Source organism: Maylandia zebra, linkage group LG7, assembly GCF_041146795.1.
Source record: "Maylandia zebra isolate NMK-2024a linkage group LG7, Mzebra_GT3a, whole genome shotgun sequence".
In the NCBI taxonomy this organism is placed as follows: Eukaryota; Metazoa; Chordata; class Actinopteri; order Cichliformes; family Cichlidae; genus Maylandia; species Maylandia zebra.
This window is the reverse complement of record NC_135173.1, coordinates 24,592,681-24,612,367: the sequence shown is the minus strand read 5'-3', so window position 1 is coordinate 24,612,367 and position 19,687 is coordinate 24,592,681. Positions and strand designations below refer to the sequence as shown.

At 39.9% G+C, this 19,687-nt stretch overlaps 1 protein-coding gene across 7 annotated transcripts in view; it reads left to right on the top strand.

Moving 5' to 3' along the window:
* The window catches only part of kif21a (kinesin family member 21A), a 60,428-nt gene that overhangs the window by 12,143 nt on the left and 28,598 nt on the right, over positions 1-19,687 (top strand). For all 7 annotated transcript variants that reach the window (XM_014409104.3, XM_014409102.3, XM_014409101.3 and 4 more), the window contains exons 2-11: positions 11,505-11,727; positions 14,531-14,713; positions 15,771-15,911; positions 16,234-16,365; positions 16,532-16,702; positions 17,044-17,159; positions 17,899-18,094; positions 18,226-18,415; positions 18,551-18,617; positions 19,479-19,682. In XM_014409104.3, the coding sequence (XP_014264590.1) occupies positions 11,505-11,727; positions 14,531-14,713; positions 15,771-15,911; positions 16,234-16,365; positions 16,532-16,702; positions 17,044-17,159; positions 17,899-18,094; positions 18,226-18,415; positions 18,551-18,617; positions 19,479-19,682 (1,623 nt within the window). The remainder of the gene's footprint in view (positions 1-11,504; positions 11,728-14,530; positions 14,714-15,770; positions 15,912-16,233; positions 16,366-16,531; positions 16,703-17,043; positions 17,160-17,898; positions 18,095-18,225; positions 18,416-18,550; positions 18,618-19,478; positions 19,683-19,687) is intronic.

The following is a 19,687-nucleotide window of genomic DNA, read 5'->3' as shown; positions in this document are numbered from 1 at the left end:
TTTATGTAGAGTTTGTAAATATTTTTTTATGTGTGCAAGTATCAGTGAAGCACATGGTACTAAGATAAACCTGGTAGTACTTTACCTGTTTGAACTACATCACAGTGGATTGTATTGGAAATAGTTGGGCCTTTTTTATAGTATGTCTGTTATAGTGTGTGTGGGTATGACTTTGGAAACATGGTGGAGGACAAGGGAGTCCTCCACCATGGGACTCTTCAAAAAACGTTACAATTATCGTACTACTGTAGTACGATAATTGTAACGCTTTTTGAAAAATGAAAATTCCTTATTTTATTATTTTCTGTTTTTATCCTCATAAACATATTTAGATAAAATGTAGGAGTCAGGCCAGTAAATTTAAACAGAAGCCAGCCTTTTGTCTCAGCTTAGCTTTGGGCTAATTCATGCATCACACCATAATAAAATACACTTAATTTCCCATCAGCAACTCCTTGTGGAATTAATGCTTTCTTACTTTGGGCTTGGCTGAGTTTTAAAAGTTGAAATAGGGAAAATGATCCCAGTGGTCGGTAGACTGGTATTTCTCATGCTTGGGCTACAGTGGTGAGGATGAATAGGACTTAACTAATGTGTCACAAAATCAAGAAAACTCAAATGTACCAATTTGTAATTTCTTAATATCTTTCTAAAAATAATTTTTTGCTTTTCTAGTTTTACCCCTTTCAGTGTAACAGTACATTTTAAATGTATTTGGTAGCATTAAAGATAAAAATGTATATTTTAGTATGAAAAATATAATTCCATTTAAAGAGCTTGCATATACTGGTGGATTAACAATTACAGGTATGTATGTATGTATGTATGTATAATTTTTTTTTTTTTTTAAATTAACAGTACTGTTAAATTAGGGCAGTTGTGTCATAAACCTTATATTTGGTGGTGGCCTAATAAATTTCTTGAGCACTGTAGACGGAGAAAATATTCTTGCCTAATTTCTTGGGCCGGTAGCAATTTAACCTCATCCTCAAGTCTTTGATGACTGCCACGAGATGCTGAGTCTCTTTCTGTTGCCCCTCCTCCTGGCATCTTTCGGTCGACCAGACCAGCATTATATCCTGCTGTGATCGGATTATGACTTTAATTCTTTGCCTCTATTACTGGTCACCATGGCAACCCCCACCACCCACCAGCGCGTAGTCCAGAATGTATATGTGTGTGTGAGTGTGTATATGTGTGTATATATATATATGTATATATATGTGTGTATATATATATATATATATATATATATATATATATATATATATATATATATATATATATATATATATATAAAATTTTTAATTTTTTCCCCCTCCTCTCTGGCCTAGTATTATGTCTAAAGTAGATGCTGCTCTCAGCTCTTTGTCTGGTGCTGTAGGTGGTCCCGTCAGGCTGAATGGGCAGAGCATGAAAGCACTTCTGGAGTTTTTTGATGGTAAAAATGCACTTTCTCATTGTACTGTGGGACTCTTTAAAACGATTCTCCAAATAGAAGCTGCCCAGGACCTTTTTCAAGCATTTATCGTGCATTGTTACGGTAGTTTTCTTTAAATGCTTTGTTTGGTTACCACCTCCTTCATTTGAGGTGGTAAGCCAACAGGCCTACAGTAGGCATAAAGTGAAAAAGATGGAATGTAACATCCACTGCTGCCTACCAATGTCTCATTTCTGCAGTGAAGTCTCTCTCGCAGGTTTTTAATTTTGGTGAAGGCCAGATATAATTGCTGCTCCAGCTGCGTTAAAAATATCTTTAAATATGTAGTCAGCCTCTCAATTTCCCTGCACAAACCAGCAGAGCTTTAGCTTTAATCCCTGTACTGCAGAGTTGATTACTTGCATGTAAGTGTAATAATATGCAACCTCTGCCAGCATGCAGCATGTTTACACGGAGAAAATGCTTGTAGCTAACTCAAATGGTAAGATTTAATTGATAACAACGTCATTGTGGATTGGTTCATTTGTTTAGCTGTCCATGTGCAAAAAGTTAGGCCTACACAGGTTTTCAGCATCATCATCTTTTAGTTTACACACAATATAGAAACGGTTAACTGATGAACTTTACAATTGCTGGTAGGCTTTTTGAATTGTACAAAATATCTTGTTTGGTAAGAGCTTCACCATGAAACCCTTTTCTATAAAGTAGAAGGAAAGTAACATAAATCTGCACAAGCACGAAACAAAGAGCTTTACACACATCTCCACCTAAAGCAAGACAATGCATGAAAGGTAGTGTATTTGCAGATTTTGAGAATTACCTGGTTTGCTTTAAATCTTTGGGTTCAGGTGATTTTTGCTATTGTCATAGAAAGGCCTACACACATACAAGTGTATTTCTAAATGACAGCAAAGAGCTTCAAAGGAATTCAATTTGTGTTCCTGTTATTTTCAACTTGCCTGGCTAGTTCTGAGCTTGCTTAGAGAAGGTGAACCCCACCCTGGTGGTGCAGGAGTGATATTTCAGAGCTGATAAAGGAAGCTAATGAAAACTGTCTCAAAGCAATTCAATGTTAAACTAACCAGTGCTTCATTACTCTGTTTACAACCATAAGAAGGCATGTAGCCACCAGCCTGCAGCGGCTTGAAGCAATCAAAGTGTGTGACAAAGACAGTCTCCCCCCCCCCCCGCTACCACTTTTGTCCTCTGCACGTCCTGCTTTTCCCAGCCATTCACACAGGCATAATTGTCTCCTCTGTGAAGGACATGGAAGCTTTGACGAGCCCAGTTGCAGGTGACATCATCTGAAGCAGCTACGCTGCTGTCCTCAGCAAATCTCCATATAAAATTCTGGCCTGTTCACTCACCCATCTACAACAACCATTGTGAGGGTGTTTTAGTTTTATCTTAGCTTTGACCTTTGTCTGTGTTTGAATTACTAAGGATTACTGTGTTTTTCCTCAAAAACTAAGATGGAGTGTGCATTTGAGAAATAAGATTACTAAAAGGAAATGGGACCATTAAAAAATGACCACTAATCCTTGCATAAAGTTGTGCAGGAATTGCATGAATTTAATACCATTTATCTCATTTAAACTTTTTTTTTCAGACAGCCAAAATTAAAACTTAAGGTTTTGGTGAAAGTGAAATGACTTTGTGGAGTCCTACACAGGCAGACAATTACACATTTATGCACTCCATCCCTCCTTTTAAAGAAAGGTGATATGCAGCACCTTTAATGATTTATTAAGTAGCAGTGAAAATGTGATTTGGTGGCAGTTCCAGGGATTCGGGGTGTGGTAGCAGGTTTGGGCGTGATCCAGTATTCATAGCTGAATGCTGGCAGCGTGTGAATGTGTGGAAGTATAAATGTAATCATTCAGTCATACAGTTCAGTATACGTTAGTGAAGCTGTCTTTCAGGTGGATCCAACTGTCATATTGAAGTCTAATACTTGCCAAATAAACTCATATGATCTAAGAATTTAATCAAACTGTTTGCCAGAGAGAGTGTGATTTGTATGTGATCCTTGAATTAGAATAACTTATAAGGCATACTTTTATGTTTGTGGCTGATCTCAAGCCACATACATAAAACACGTTTAGGTAAAATGACAGTCCCCATCCTGGCCACTGTATTCAAGACAGTGGTCTAGGTGAGTGACATGGCAGCTTCCACAAACCAGTGCCCGCTCCTGTATATTTTTAAAGGATGAATGTGTAATCAGTGCTTAGTGTATATTTATTAGTCCAACATTTTTTTTCTATTAAATATCCTCAGAAATTAATGCAGAAGCATGGTGTGAAAAACTAAATACAGACTGTGATTCAGTAGCTTGCGGGACCTTTAGCAGCAATAATATGATGTAAATTGCTGTAAGACTATCAGTCTGTTATCTGTGGAGGCCTTTTGGGCCACTCATCTTTATATCTTCAGATCTCAGCTGCAGGCATTCTTTTATGCTCAGCTCTCAAGGTCTATAGTAGTTTAGTTGGGTTTTTAAGTGGACCTTTGAAAAACCTTGGTGGTCACCGCAACGATTGGGGGACATGTGACTAAAAAATAAGTTCAAATCATCACCCTTCTACCACTGTGCTTGATATGTTGGTGGGTATGAGGTGTTTGTGCTGATGTGCTGTGTTTGGTTTTCTCTAAATGTCCCGCTGTGCATCATGGTCAAACATCTCCACTTTGGTGTCTTTTATCCGAAGGACAAATTTCCAAAAGTCTTGGGGTTTAAGGTGCAACTTTGCAAACTGCAGCTGACTTTTCTCCAAGCAATATTTCCAAAAAAGCAATACTTGTTCAGTCTTTTGTAAATTGTACTCTCTCCAACTTTAACATTTTAAATGTTAACTGAAGTCTGAAGAATCTGATCTGGAGCTCTTGGGTTTTTGGTCATTCTGTGAGCACTGAGCTTATGATGATTTTCCTGGGACACCTCTCCTGAATATTTACCGCTTTTAAATCCTCTTTCTTGCTGCAGAATAATAGACTTCAGATTGGTGGAAATGGCTTTAATAACTATTCCCAGATTTATGGGCAGCAACAGAAGCATCTTTAAGATCATTGCTGGTGTCTTGTGATTAGGGTTGCAAAGGGGCGTAAAATTTCCGGTAAATTTCCGAAAAGTTTCTGGTAAATTTCCATGGTAAGTTAAGCTTGGGAATTTTGGAAATATTCCATATTGGAAACTGTCCATGGAAATAATGGGAATTATGGAAATTAATGGGAATTTAGGAGAACTAACTGGGAATATATTATTTCCAAGCATAAATATAAACAGAAATCATAAGAAAACCTCCATGCAAAATGTTTTCAACAGATATTTCAACAGATTTATTTGTAAGTACAGTAGAATAGAACACGTTTCAATAACTTGTTTCATGGATGAATAAAAACAGAAATGTTGAGTTCAATATTACCATCCCCTAACCCCGCTCATTCAAAAATGGCCCCTGTCCAAAAATCCCCACAAAGTCCCATTCAAAAGGTTAAATGAAAAATGTCACTTATCCTCCAAAACGTCCCATTAAACATGCAAATCTTCCTTCAAGCAATCCTCTTTTCTCATTTTTGCTCAGTCAATAGACTCTTCCTGGACCTCATCATCATCCAACAACATGTCCACTTCCTCAGCATCCAACTCTGAGTCTTCCTCTTCAGTGTCACTTTCCAGCCTTGTTGAGGATGGCTCTGTGTCAGGCTCAAAGAGCCGTAGGTTTGCCCGAATGCCGACCAGCTTTTCCACTCTCACATTTGTGAGCCTGTTGCGAACCTTTGTGTGGGTGTTGCCAAACAGTGACCAGTTGCGCTCGGAGGCAGCTGATGATGGTGGGATTTGGAAGAGGATGGAGGCTTCCACCAGGTGGCTGCAGATATGTGCTGGCATGACTGCCATATTCCATCCCCTTTCCAAAGGCCTTGCTTTGTTCGATACTTTGCCAAACTGCCTAGAACTTTGCCTTTATCGAGACCCAGGTGGTCAGACATGGCTGTAATGACCGCATAGGCACCGTTGATCTCTTCCCCAGAAAGTATGCCCTTGTCATATTTGGGGTCCAGCATGTATGCTGCTGCATGCACTGGCTGCATGAAGCCAGTGCATGCTCCCTCCGCTGTTCCAATGACTTGACCACAGCCGTTTCCTCTGCTTTCAGTAGTAGGGAAGTGGGCAGAATTGTCTGGATTTCCTCTGAGTTCTGCAAAAAGGCACTGGACATCTGACAAGATGGCACCATCCCCATCTATCTTTGCTATTGCTGCTGCAATAGGTTTGAGGATTTTCCGACTGCTAGATACTCATTCCCAGAACACATCATCCAAGATGACCTTCTTGATGTCACTGTCGATGCCTACAGACTGGGATATGGCCATCTCTTGCAGAGACTCCTTTCCCTCCAGAAGGCTGTCAAACATGATAACAACACCACCCCATCGCGTTATGCTGGGAAGCTTCAGTGTAGTACTCTTGTTCTTTTCCTTTTGCTTTGACAGAAATGTAGCGGAAGTTACTTGTTTGCCTTTAACATATTTCAGAACTTGCTTCACTCTCTTATTCAGAGTGTCCATTGTTTTTAGTGCCATTATGTCTTTTAGGAGAAGGTTTAGTGTATGGGCAGCACAGCCAATAGTAGTTATATGAGGGTAGGTCTCCTCCACATGTGCCCAGGCAACCTTCATGTTGGCTGCGTTGTCAGTGACCAGTGCAAAAACCTTATCTGGTCCAAGGTCATTGATGATCACTTTTAGCTCATCTGCAATGTATTGGCTTGTGTGTCTGTTTTCCTTTGTGTCTACACTCTTGTAGAACACAGGCTGAGGAGTGGTGATTATGTAGTTAATAATTCCTTGTCCCCTGATATTGGACCATCCATCAGAGATGACTGAAATACAGTCAGCTTGGTCAATGGTCTGTTTCACCTTTGCTTGAGCTCGACTGAACTCTTCCTCCAGTAGATGAGTAGACAATGCATGTCTGGTTGGGGGAATGTATGCTGGTCGGAGAACATTCAAAAATCTCTTCCAGTACACATTGGATGTCAGCATCAGGGGTGAGCCAGTTGCATAGATTGCACGAGCGAAACACTCATCTGCGTTTTTCTGGCTAGTGTCATCCATAAAATCAAAGAATCCTCCGATGCCAGAGGGACCAGGAGCTGATGAGTGGGTATCTGACTCTGATACAGCTGAAACAGATTCATTTTCCCCTTGAGTGGAACTCCTGGCTGCTGCATGTGTTGGGCCTTGAGGAATTTTTTTGCACTTTGCAATGTGCTGCTGCATTTTTGTGGCATTCTTCACGTACGTCTTATCACAATACTTACACATATATACAGATTTCCCTTGTACATTAGCTGGTGTAAAATGTCTCCACACATCAGATAGCGCACATGGCATTTTTCTGTAAAATAAAACAAGAGCTTGTAAAAATGCTAATGCAATGCAAGAGATCGTAATAATACAATTGCAATATGATAATAAACAGATATAAATAGTAAGGCTAGCTAAACAACTGGAATGATCTTCAAAACAAAACAACCAAATGAGGAAGCTAGCATCTTCTTTATGTTATACTAGCTATGGCTTATTTAGCATCTAACAGATGCTAGCATTTTATTTAGCATCTTATCAGATTGCTATCTACCAGATTAATACATTTTATGTGATATTCACAATTTAAACATTTAATGAATATATTTTCCCATAATATCATCAAAACTTACCTCACTTGTTAAGTCCACAGGCTCAAATGTGTGCCTTCAATACTCTTTGTCCTTCAGGCTCAAAAGTGTGGTCCATGTGTACATGTGATGGAGGCATGCACAGTGCCAGTAGGTGGTCTCAATAGCCATGCAGCAAGCTTGTGCTCTGTACATGTGATTAAGGAATGGCATGGATATTCAAGTGTATTTGAATTGCATTTGTTTGTTTTTGTCAATATTATGCTAAAATATACTTTGCTCAACTATATTTAAGTTCCCTAAGAAGAGCCATCCTTCAATTTTGAAAATTCCCAGTTTATTCCCATAAATTCCCGTTAATTCCCGTTTATTCCCATGGAAAATTTCCATCTTTGAAAATTCCGGGAATTTTGCAACCCTACTTGTGATAACATGCAACCGAGTGCTCCACACGAGCAAACTGCCAAAACATCTGCTTTCACAGAAGAGGTCACACTTGCTGATCTCTTGATTAAGTGCGTTTAATGAGAAACAATCTAGAGCTACCCTCTTAACTCCTATTGAAGCAGTAAGGTTAATAAGTTCTTAATGTCAAATTCACCTACACAAAAATAGCACAATCACAGTAATATACTGTATATCTGGGACTATAAGCAGTAAAACAACAAAAAAAGTTCTTTTTTTGTTTTAATTACCTGTTATTGCTAAGATGGTGGCTAGTTATTTGTTCTAATACACAAGTTTGAATATAATTCTGAAAAAAAAATTGAACATAACTGTGTATAATATTAATGCTGAAATCCTGATGGCGCAGATGAAATGCAGAGTTAATTTAGGAAATGTCATCAGATTCCCAGGGTATTCAGAGAGACAGGATTACACACCCAATTAGTGAGTTAAATTATCTGCAACAAAGATACCCCCCACCCACCCCGTGTGGCCTTGGAAACATGTAATTGGTTAAATACGGTAAATTTGACACGGAATTTAATCGATTTTCTGACTAGGATTACATATTGTGCATTAAGACAGCAACATGACATGAATACAATAGAGCACGAGCTTTAACTCTGAAAGGTAGCATGGGCTGGTGCACTCTTGCTTACACAGGGTTTGTATTTTGAGCATGGATGACATGCAGCAACACCAGCTTCTGTATCTCAGTTGCTCTTCTGAGGCAGATTTTTAAAAACATATTTATACTTAGGCTAACTGGGACAATTACATATCTGTAGAGTAAATAGGATTTGCAACTTTCAGGCTACATTTCAGTTACTTTCTACGTACTGTGCAGACAAACTGTGCAGTTAAAGCAGAACCTCATAATCTCCTGAAGCCACACACTGCTCCGGCTGCTCCTGCTATGTGGATCCATGACAGTTCTGTTTTAACCGCTTGGGTTTGTGACGTACAATGGATCCTCCTCTACTGCGTCAAATGGTGACCAGAGGAGAAGACAAAGTGCAGCCAAAACTGTCTGCTGAGGCTTTTTTGGTGTTCCCAAAATACCTCTGCACGTCAGTGCACTCTCAGCAGACACACAATGGCACGTGTCACAAAACGGTGAATGTGACACTGATCTGAGGCACCACACTCAGGCTTGACTGTTGTGGACTCTTCCACAAAAACGCTGTTTGGTCTGTGGGTTGTAGAAGGAGCATTTTTCATGCAGCTTATTGAAATTCAGAGTACTCACAGATTTTTTTTAAAAGTCTTTTTTCATGTATTTCAGTGCTATGCACTAGGATCTCAAAAAAATTCTGTGGCTACAAACAAAATCAGTCGCCTGAAAACTGATGCAGTAAGAAATCTGAGAACCTGAGAAGCTTTAATCAAAACAGTCAAATGAAAAAGCGTCCCAGCAAGCGAAGCATCTTTTGCCTGTGTACACATCTGTGACCATTTTGTTCATTATTCACCAACATTGCATGACCTTCTTACAGGACATTACCTCTCCTCCCTCGCCTCCATCTGGCCGTGTAATCCTGCAGCCGTGGCGTTGGTGTCAGTGCTGGGATCCACTGTCACACAGGCGGACACAATGGTTGCACTGTAGTCCCTTCACAGTATTGTTTTCCCCCGAACTCAGAGGCACAATAAGGCCCTTATCCACTCAGGACTGGCAAGCCTGCTGTCAGGTGCTTTTCTCCCAAGCTTGTTCGTGAGCTGAACCCATGAAGAGAATTTGTCTAAAGAACCGCTTGGAAAAAGTGTCTCTTTTGGTCCATATTGAACATGCGCAGAACATAGACTGAAATTACTCGGGTTTTTTTATGTTGTAGAAGCTGAAACCTTACATAAGAACATCAGATTCTGACTGATAAGCCCAGAAATTATTTAGTGAAAAATATGAGCATGTTAAAAGGAGACGTCTGGTAGAGCCTTACTCATATAATGTGAAACGTGTATATATATGAAACATAAACAGGTTTGCCAAACATTTCAACTTTCATTTCTCATGTATTTATTTACTCTTGCAGTTGAAGAGCATTTCCCTTAAACCTTCTTCTTTTCTTTTTACATTTTTATTATCAGCCATTAAAAAGTTGTCTGAAATGGAAAAATGGCAAACATATCAGATTTAGGGATCACATTTGGAGGGTTGTCTTTAATCCTATTTTCATCTATCTATCATTTATCCAGCCATTTTCAGCAGCTGGATAGTGTAGTGGTAAGACTGCACACCTTTGGGGTGGGACCCCCCCCCCCCAAGTATCCAGTAAGGGTCCTGGCTAGACCCCCATGTTAAAAACCAAACCCTGGAATGGCGTGGCCACGTCTGCAGCCTGTCCACAGCTCGGACACAAAACATTTCACTGCATGTTGTATGTGTGTGTAATCATTGTGTATGTGACGAATAAAGCTTGGTTGTTGTTGTTTTTAATTCATAATTATAGTTATTTTTTTCAGTAAAATAGCCCTATTTCTTAGAATTGTCTCAAAACCAATGGAAGAAAGTTTCTCCAAGATTAGATGGTCAAGATCAGTACTTATTCTATGTTGGGCTGTAAGTAACAGTTTCCCACTACGATGGTTTAAAAGAGAAATTCCTCTCTCGCCCTGCGAGGCGGTTTTTATCCTTCAAGCTCGGGTCCTCTACCCAGAGGCCTCGGAGCTTGAGGGTCCTGTGCAGTATCTTTGCGATTCCTAGAACTGCCACTTGCCCTGCTCAGGTCCTCCACTGCACTGAGGGCTCCGAATACCGCTTGGACCACGGTTGCCTTCACCTTCCACATCTTGAGTTCTTCTCTCAGCCCTTGACATTTCTTGAGCTTCTCCTGTTCGTTCTTCTTGATGTTGCTGTCATTCGGTATAGCTTCTTTGCTTAGCATTTTAACAGCGCCCTGTTATCAATCAACCGACCTGCCTGCCTACATACCAAACTGACTGACTGACCAACCATTAAATAAGTGCTGCCGTTTGTGTTTGTCCTTGAATTCACGCCCTCTGTGGATATGTGGTGTGTGTGCTGTACTGTTCTTTCAACAAAGAAAGAAATGCTCATTTTAAATGCACAATGAGCACACACAGTGCTACTGTCTACCTTGTCTTACTCCTCCACACTCGCATTACTCTAGTTGATCCCTGCCAGATTTCAGTTGGCCAAAACCACAGCAGTTCTGTCATGCGCTCACACAGACACACTAAAGCACAGATTCACCCAGCTGGCATATTTTACAGATCAAAATACTGGGTCACAATAGGATCCAGAGTGTTGACCCTGTCCCTGCAGATCCACACATCTATCGCTGATGTGATTATGTTTAATCCACTATGTCCCTGTGATCTACCTATTGAAAAAGAACAACGTGTGGCTTGTGCACAGATTTAAGATGAATTTTGGTTAAGATGAACAGTTTGAACCACAGCTTTTGCATGCCTTTTTTTAATGTCATGCAGATGTGTGTTGTTAATGAGAAGGTGCCATAATATCCCTGTACAGCACTTTGATCTTCTGTTTACTTTCTTGTGTAGCATGATTGTGCTAACCTATACAGAAGTGCAGAACTAATTACTCTCTTCAACCTCAAGTGGTCTTGGCAGATGGCTGCCCTGAGGCTGGTTCTGCATAAAGGAGAGATGGTTTTCTGGAGACATCTCTCCTTCTGGAGATTTGTGATGAATGTTTTTCTAATTGGTCATATTACAGTGACCTGCAACCCAGGTGAGACATGGTGCTGAAAGAATCCTGGCCTAGAAGGGTCAGAATTTGTGTGACGATGTAATGCATCCCTTTCACATTTCTGATGGCTTTTTTTTTCTCTTTGTATTAACCGAAAGGAGCATTTTGCCCGAGTCATATAGAACTTTTAGCACTATTGTACACAGAAACAAGGAAACCTGGCAGAGCCTAATCACTGTTTCTGGATTTTCTGCAGGATTCGTCCTCAGCTGGCCAGGGAGAAGATTGAGGGATGTCACATCTGTACGTATGTGATGCCTGGAGAGCCTCAGGTGATCCTGGGGAAAGACAAGGCCTTCACCTATGACTTTGTGTTTGACATGGACTCGCAGCAGGAGACCATCTACGGTACCTGCACAGAGAAGCTGATCGAAGGCTGTTTCGAGGGCTACAATGCCACTGTGTTTGCATATGGACAGGCAAGTCTTTGTCCTTGGTGTCAAAACTGCAGCACTGCTGGTGTTCCTGGTCCCTGGTCTTTTATGCACAATACTCTCTTGTTAACTAATATATTTGGCTGTTAAAATCTGCATTTGAAATCATGTGAGCTCCTCTGACCCTCTTTATCTGACTTATAATCTTGCAAGTTGATACTCAGGAAAAAAAAAGGCCTGTTTCCACTGCTCAAAAACTGATTTGTGCTCATTTGTGCATCTGCATCATAACTGGAAAAAGTGCAGTAAAATAGACATTTTTCTATGATTTGCAGTTAAAAAAAAAAATCTTATTCATCTTATACTGGTTCTTTACGCTGGTCTTTTTATTTAAAGATTTGGCCATGTTTACTGTTTACATTCATCACAAATGACAAACTAAGAAAAAGAAAAGCAGAATATTTCCATTGCATTGAGTATTTGCCACTGATGTTTACATAATCACTGCCAGCGATACTGCCATTATAAAGCTTTGTAAGGTATTGATAACTTTGTTTTATTCCTTAGCCATAAAAGGCTGATGGGGGTATTGTTGTCACCCCGCTGGCAGGCGGGTGGCGGGGACACCCAAATTTGCAAAGTGCAATAACTGGAGAATCTGCGAATATGGGATTTTGAAATTGATACCATAGGAGCATCTGCTAAAAGTGTTGGACAAGATTAAATCCCAGTGGCCTTGACAACAAGGTCAAATATCAAGTTTTCTGAAAATCTTGTGAATGCAATAAAACGAGAACATGGTGACGAAGGATTTTGAAATTGATGCCATGGGTATATGTGCTAGGAGGCTGAGTGGTAGCACCGACGGCAACCAGTTGCATCGTCAGCTGTAAAATCAAACACTGAAAAAAAATTAGTGGTGATGGCTATGTATTCTTGTCGTTAAATCTATCCACAAAGTACCAAGAAATCTAACCCGAAAAGTCACAATTTGGCTAGTTACTTTTTAACAAAGGAAGCTTTACGCACAATAAATTGAAATTTTGTAGACAAAGCTTGATGTTTTGATGTTGTTTTTTTCCTTGTCTTTTTAAACGGTTACATAAAGCACAATCATTTTTAACTTTGTGCCAAATATTTGTTGTCTACCTCAAAACCTTTCAGATATTAGATTGTTGTTGGACTTTTTATTTTAACATGCTGGGGTTGGTGAAATTGTTTTTGTAAATTTTTACTGTTTTAAAAATTTTTAAAATTTTACCTGAAGTAAGTAGTTCTCACTTTCACTCATTTTCAATATCATGTTTAATTAATACTAAAAACGAGTTCCAGCCTTTTAAAAATGTTTTTCTTTTTCAGCATTTCCATTACATGGAAATAACCTGTAGTTTCTGGTCCCCCTTCATCCCCCCTACAACTCGGGTTTCTTTAGCAGCAGAGCTCCTGCTGCATACGATTCAGTAGAGAAGTGAAGCGCACACACCTTGTAGACAGATATACATCTTTAATGTGTGTCCATATTAACCTGGATCTCCCTAGTAACAGCTTCTCTCAATGTTGGCCTACTTCTCAAAGCACATCCACACATTAAGCGCACACAGCGGTTGGTTTGTCCCAGATCAGATCTGCTTGCCTCTTAGGCTTTAGAGGCACTAATCTAGATTTAGACCGACCCACTCGGCTGCATCACAAGAACTCAGCTAGACTGGGTTACAGAAATAAACAGACGGCATTGATGTTGAGGAAAGAGAATAAATCAGTGATATTTAAAGCACTTTTGAATCTTCAGTGCCCTGGCTTAGTTTTAAGAAACTGTGTGAAATACAGCAGAATGTTTTATGTTTTTGTCAGTAGGATTGTAAAACTCACTGAGCAAATGCAGCCACAAGATGGCACTTTTCAGAGTTGCAAAGTTTACCTGGACTAGAACCTGCTTCATTTATAGCTCCAATGTAAATACACTGCTCATTTTGTAGTGTAAAACGTAATGGATTTTTTCCAGTGCTTTCAGAATTAGTTAACAGACACTGTGCAAACTGAGCTCTGCTAACACTGAATCTTTGCAAGCATCTACAGAGGCACCATGCTAATGCAAAGCCAAAAAGGTTTCTATTGTTAACTGATAATTATGCTGCAGTGCAATTCAGGTCATTTTACAGAGTGACAGGTTACTTTAAATAAAGAACTGAGTAATGTGTAATACATTAGTTTTTGAGGGCCATCCTTACCATGGTTACCACTTATGATGATTTGGTCCTCAGAGGTTTAAAAATATGAGCAGAGCAAGATTTCTTTTCTTATTTGTTTTTGTTTTTTCGAGTTTCTTTTTTTTTCTTTTTTTTCATTGGGCTCATCCATTATCGATGCTCACACTTGAATATTTAATGTTAATTTCAGCATTCTGGTAAATGTCCAGAAAGAGGAAACACCAGTGGAAAACATGACATGTGCACAAAAAAGCTCCCTACTGTTTAAAGAAATCAGCCAAAGTGCTCTGTGAGCTCAAAGTAAAAACTGCTAAACAGATATGTGAAGTTAACAGTTATTGGAGATGCTTTACTTCTGCTTTACTAAGTAGCAAGTAGTAACAGCTCTTTATCACACAACATAATACGTTACTACTAGCAGTACAGAAGGAAAATGAAACTGATCGCAGCTGACAGCTTTACAAGTTTAAAACAGGACACACTGTAATAAAATAAAAGCGATAAATCAGTCTAGTAAAAATGTTTCTCAGAACTAAAAGTTCTGCAAATTTTGACGTTTGAAAGCTTTCCGTGGTCATCAGGAAGGCCAGTCTGAATGCCATGTGTGCGGTTATTATATTTATTCTTCCCTTTCCATCCAGACTGGTTCAGGGAAGACGTACACCATGGGGACTGGCTTCGATGTCAACATAGCAGACGAAGAGCTGGGTATCATCCCCCGTGCTGTCCACCACCTCTTCAAGGGCATTGAAGAGCGCCGGCGGACCGCCCAGGAGCAGGGACGTCCTGTACCAGAGTTTAAAATCAACGCACAGTTCCTCGAGGTACACACCCACTTTCCAGCTTTTTTTTTTTTTTTTTTTTTAACCTGTTTTTTGTTGTTGTCAAAATTTAACCCAGTAAATGAAAACACACATTTCTTAAACTTTCCAGTGTCATGGGTCAGGCTAATATTGTTGACACCGCTGGTTTAACAGGCTTTGACATGGTGCTCAGTCATTTGAAAATATCCACACTGCCACTGCAGCAGCTGTCGTCGGTGGGATTAGGAGGTGTTATGGGGCAGGTTGGGGGTGATAGAAGGTCTGTCTCTGGATAGAGAGAGTTAATAGGGATGATGTGACTTGACAGTTGTGCTAGGCCATCAGGCTCATCTTGAGCTGGGGAGGCAGTATAATGGTGATGGTCACGCATGGCAAATAAGATGTCGTTTTAGATCTAAGGCTTCAAAAGTTACTAGATGGTGCAGATTACCTTAAAACTACTGGTAGCTGCTTTAAGTTTAACAAAAAAGAGAGAGAATGAAAGCTCCAAGCTGTTTGGCAGTGGATGAGATGTCTATATATCATTTAGACCCAATATTGTGAAACGTATACTGCTTTTTTTCTCAGTCGTTTAGTGGTTCAAGAGATATTTTCTAAAAACGTTTTAATATGTAGCTAATGAAACGCTCTGTTTTACTGCCATAATCAAAATGAGAGCAGAGTTGATTTAAAATAGCTGATTCTGTTATTTGACTCACCTTCAGTGATCACAGTGTGCTAAAAGCAGTGACCTTAATGAGCAGTGAGTCTTTCACTGTACACTCATTGCTTTCACCTCTCAGGGCTGTTTACTGTACGGGCTGCTGTAACTTATTGTTTGGCCTGTACACAGTATGAAAGACATAACACCCACTGGCATTTTTGCAATTTGTAAGTTATTCAACTTTTCCGTTCTGATTTTTACATAATGAGACGCTTGATCTCAGAATCTCTTCAAGAGATCTGAGAACAGCAAACATTGATAATAATATAGGGTAGTAGACAGAAACGACACAGCAATCACAGAATAATCTTTTGTTCCTACTAGTTTGAAATATTTTCTTGCGTCTTCCTGCAGCTTTACAACGAGGAAGTTCTGGACCTCTTTGACTCAACTCGAGACATGAAGCAGAAATCTCACATTAAGATCCATGAAGATGCCAACGGTGGAATCTACACAGTGGGAGTGACCACACGGACGGTGTCCTCCGAGGCTGAGGTAACACAGATTATGTGTTGCACTGTTATGCAGGTGTTCAGCGCGACATCATTGATTTCGCTTTAAGCATCAGTTTATTCTAAAACAAAACATCCCCAAGACAAAATGTGTGTAGGTTGGTATCAAAGATTTACTCAGTACTCTTGGGTATAAACCTTTGCACTGCTACAAGCGTTACTGGAGTAAAGCTTCATATATTCAGTATAAATATATTTTTAGCACTGCACTTTGTTTTGTGACTTTGCTGTTGTTTTTTTCACCAAATGTTTCAAAGTGGGTTCAACCATTGTATTAATATTTAATGCTCTGCCTGACTCTGTAGATGATGCAGTGCCTGAAACTGGGGGCTCTGTCTCGCACCACAGCCAGCACTCAGATGAACGTCCAAAGCTCCCGATCTCATGCCATCTTCACCATCCACCTGTGCCAAGTCCGCGTCTGTGCCTCTGACAATGTACGTCAATAAATCACTGCAAATCATTTCTGTTAGATCTTATCAATAATATCATTTCTTTCCTTTTTTTTTCTCCTTTTTATTATCAATGATTGTTGGGGGTAAAAAAATCTGTGTGTACATGCTGCTGTCACTGAGTGTATTTACATGCATGATTTTTACACAGCAAGAAAATGACACTGATAATCGAGTCACCAACGGTAACTCTGAGATGGACGAGTATGAGACACTGACGGCCAAGTTTCACTTTGTGGACTTGGCCGGTTCGGAGCGGCTGAAAAGAACCGGAGCGACGGGTGATCGAGCCAAAGAGGGCATCTCCATTAACTGTGGACTGGTGAGTCTGCCTGTTCTTGCACCAGGATTTGTGAGGCAGCAAAGACTTCAAAGTCTAATGATATACTGCCATCTGGTGGCAGACTTTACAAATATACTTAAATTCAAAAATGAATGAATTATGAAGTATTTCCAGCTGAACAAAGTCAGCACAGTTAGAGTGACCAGGGATCCCACGTTGTTCCACACAAACATGCTGTTTCTGGGATGTGGCCACTCAAATCGCAACTAAAAAAAAAGTAGTGCTAAAAGTGTTAACTGTAACTCTACAAATGGACTGATAGCAAATTGTTGCCTCTCTATGACATCCTGTCTCCCTTTGTCTCCTGTCTTTTTGACCAGCTCGCCCTGGGGAATGTAATCAGTGCTCTGGGTGACCGGAGCAAGCGGGCCTCACATGTGCCTTACAGAGACTCCAAACTCACCCGACTCCTGCAGGACTCATTAGGAGGAAACAGGTCAGAGGACCACAGATTTGAGCTTTTTCCTCATAAAAACATTTTGTCTTGATTTGTTTCTGATACGGCAACGATTTCAACCGAATATCATCAAACAACAGTATAAGATGATGAGAACCAGTGCTGTTACAGTATATTTAATTAAAACTGAACTAAAAGTAGATGTGGGGGAAAAGCAATTAAAATAAAAGCTAGACTTGTTTAAAAGAATTGAAACTACCTGGAACAATTTTGAGAACTTGGAAATAAAAATAAAGATATAGAGAAAATATCATTAGTTTTAGTGTTTGTTAGTTTGGAAAAAAAATTCTTAGAGCTTGCCTGAGTCAGTGATGAATGTGTGCATGCAATAATGATTAAAGCCACTAAAAACTAACACTGAAACAAATAAAAACTAAACTAAAACAAGATCATCCACCATGGAAACTAACTAAAACTAAATTGAAGATGAAAAGTCAAAATGGAAAAAAACCCACCCCAGCTAATTAGATGGATACAAAACTGTTAACTGTGGGAGATGCCTGGGTGTGGATACCCACACACTAGATTTTTCTGCATAATTTCCTTCTCTGACCTCACCAAACAATTTCCATTAGTGAGAACATCTCAAACATTTTATCTCTTATGTTAATGTAAGAAATAACTACTAGGTGCAGTGTCCCACAGTGTCATAATTCCAATACTGTGTGGAGATCATGTGTGAAAATAAATTATGAAATGTCACTTTCTTCTTTCTCAGCCAAACAGTGATGATTGCATGCATCAGTCCATCTGACCGTGACTTCATGGAAACTTTGAACACATTAAAGTACGCGAACAGAGCGCGGAACATCAAGAACAAGGTGATGGTGAACCAGGACAAGGCCAGCCAGCAGATCAGCGCTCTGAGGACGGAAATAGCTCGACTGCAGATGGAGCTCATGGAGTACAAGACGGTGAGAAGACGGGAGGAATTTAAAGGACAGGGATGAGCCTTATGTAAAATGGAAGGAGAAAAAACCCACGTGGCATGTCAAAAAAATTAAACTTTTTACAACAAACTATATTGTTTTTGCCCCTCCTGCAGGGTAAACGTTTGGTGGGTGAGGACGGTGTGGAAAGCTTGAGTGACATGTTCCACGAAAACTCCATGCTGCAGACAGAGAACAGCAACCTGAGGGTGAGGGTGAAGGCCATGCAGGAGACCATCGATGCCCAGCGGGCACGACTCACCCAGCTGCTCAGTGACCAGGCCAACCAGACCCTCGCCCGTGCAGGTATGCATCAAACTTATGAATTAGTTTAAGCAGAGAGTTGTTGGGTTTTTGTTTTTATATTGTGCCGCTCTAGTCAGAGTTAATGCATGATGTGCCTTTTTTCCCTTCATTACTCTTATCATGTTTCTCTTACAGGTGAAGGAGGCACAGAGGAAATTGGAAACATGATTCAGAGTTACATTAAAGAGATTGAAGACCTTCGGTAAACGAATTCCGATTTATTCCCTTGTTCACTTTTGACCTTTTCCTGTATGTTTTCGCCTCCTGTACTCATAAACATTAAGACTACCTCATTCTTTTAACAGTCACTACCCTGAAATGTTTGATGACATGTGAGATCACAGTTCAAGTGTTTTGGTCTGGACTTTTGATCCCAGTCAATATAACACCTGTGAAACCTTCCCAGGATCTCAGTGCGGACCAAACTCCAGAGCTTTTTCTGATCTCAGTCTGGATGAAACTAAACCGTCATTTCTTTTTCTGCAACAAAAACAGACTTGGGATGGTTCAAACATTTAGACTAAATACTAAAATACAGTAGACACGGATAAAATGAAAAGGTAGAGATGAAATTGGCACGGGAGAAGAGAACTTTTTATTGAAATATTTTGTAACGATGTTATAAATAGTAGGCTGGAAAAAATAGAATTAGCCACACTGGTGACACGGTATCTTCAGAGGGGAAAGCAATGTTGTCTGAAACTGCAGCAGTGCACAAACGGTGCACACAGTTGTAATAAAATCATTCTGTTCATTGATTTAAATGGCGATAAAAATACTTCTTTAAACAACCTGTTTAAAAAGATTCAACCTGATTATATGAAATATGAAGTGTTTTAGTGGACTTTCATAATTGGCAATGAGACTGAACATTGTTATTTCGGCTGCTCTCTTTAGGGGGCACCACAGTGGGGTTGAATATCTACAGTGTTAAACACAAGCCTTGTTTTAAGCCTTTAAACACATTTATATTACAGATGAAATTCATTTGTGAGGGACCAAATCTAGAGACACAGTGAAGGCTCTGTATTACAATCTGTCGGTGTCTTGATGCTATCCTCAGGGCAAAACTCCTGGAGAGCGAGGCTGTCAGTGAGAATTTGAGGAAGAATCTGTCCCGTGCCTCCAACCGTCAGTCGTTCTTTGGAGGGTCCAGCTCCTTTTCCTCCACTCTTCTGGCCCCCGAGAAGGAGACTGCTGACATTATCGAACTCGCTAAGAAAGATCTGGAGAAACTGAAGAAACGAGAAAAGAAGAAGAAGAAAAGGTAAC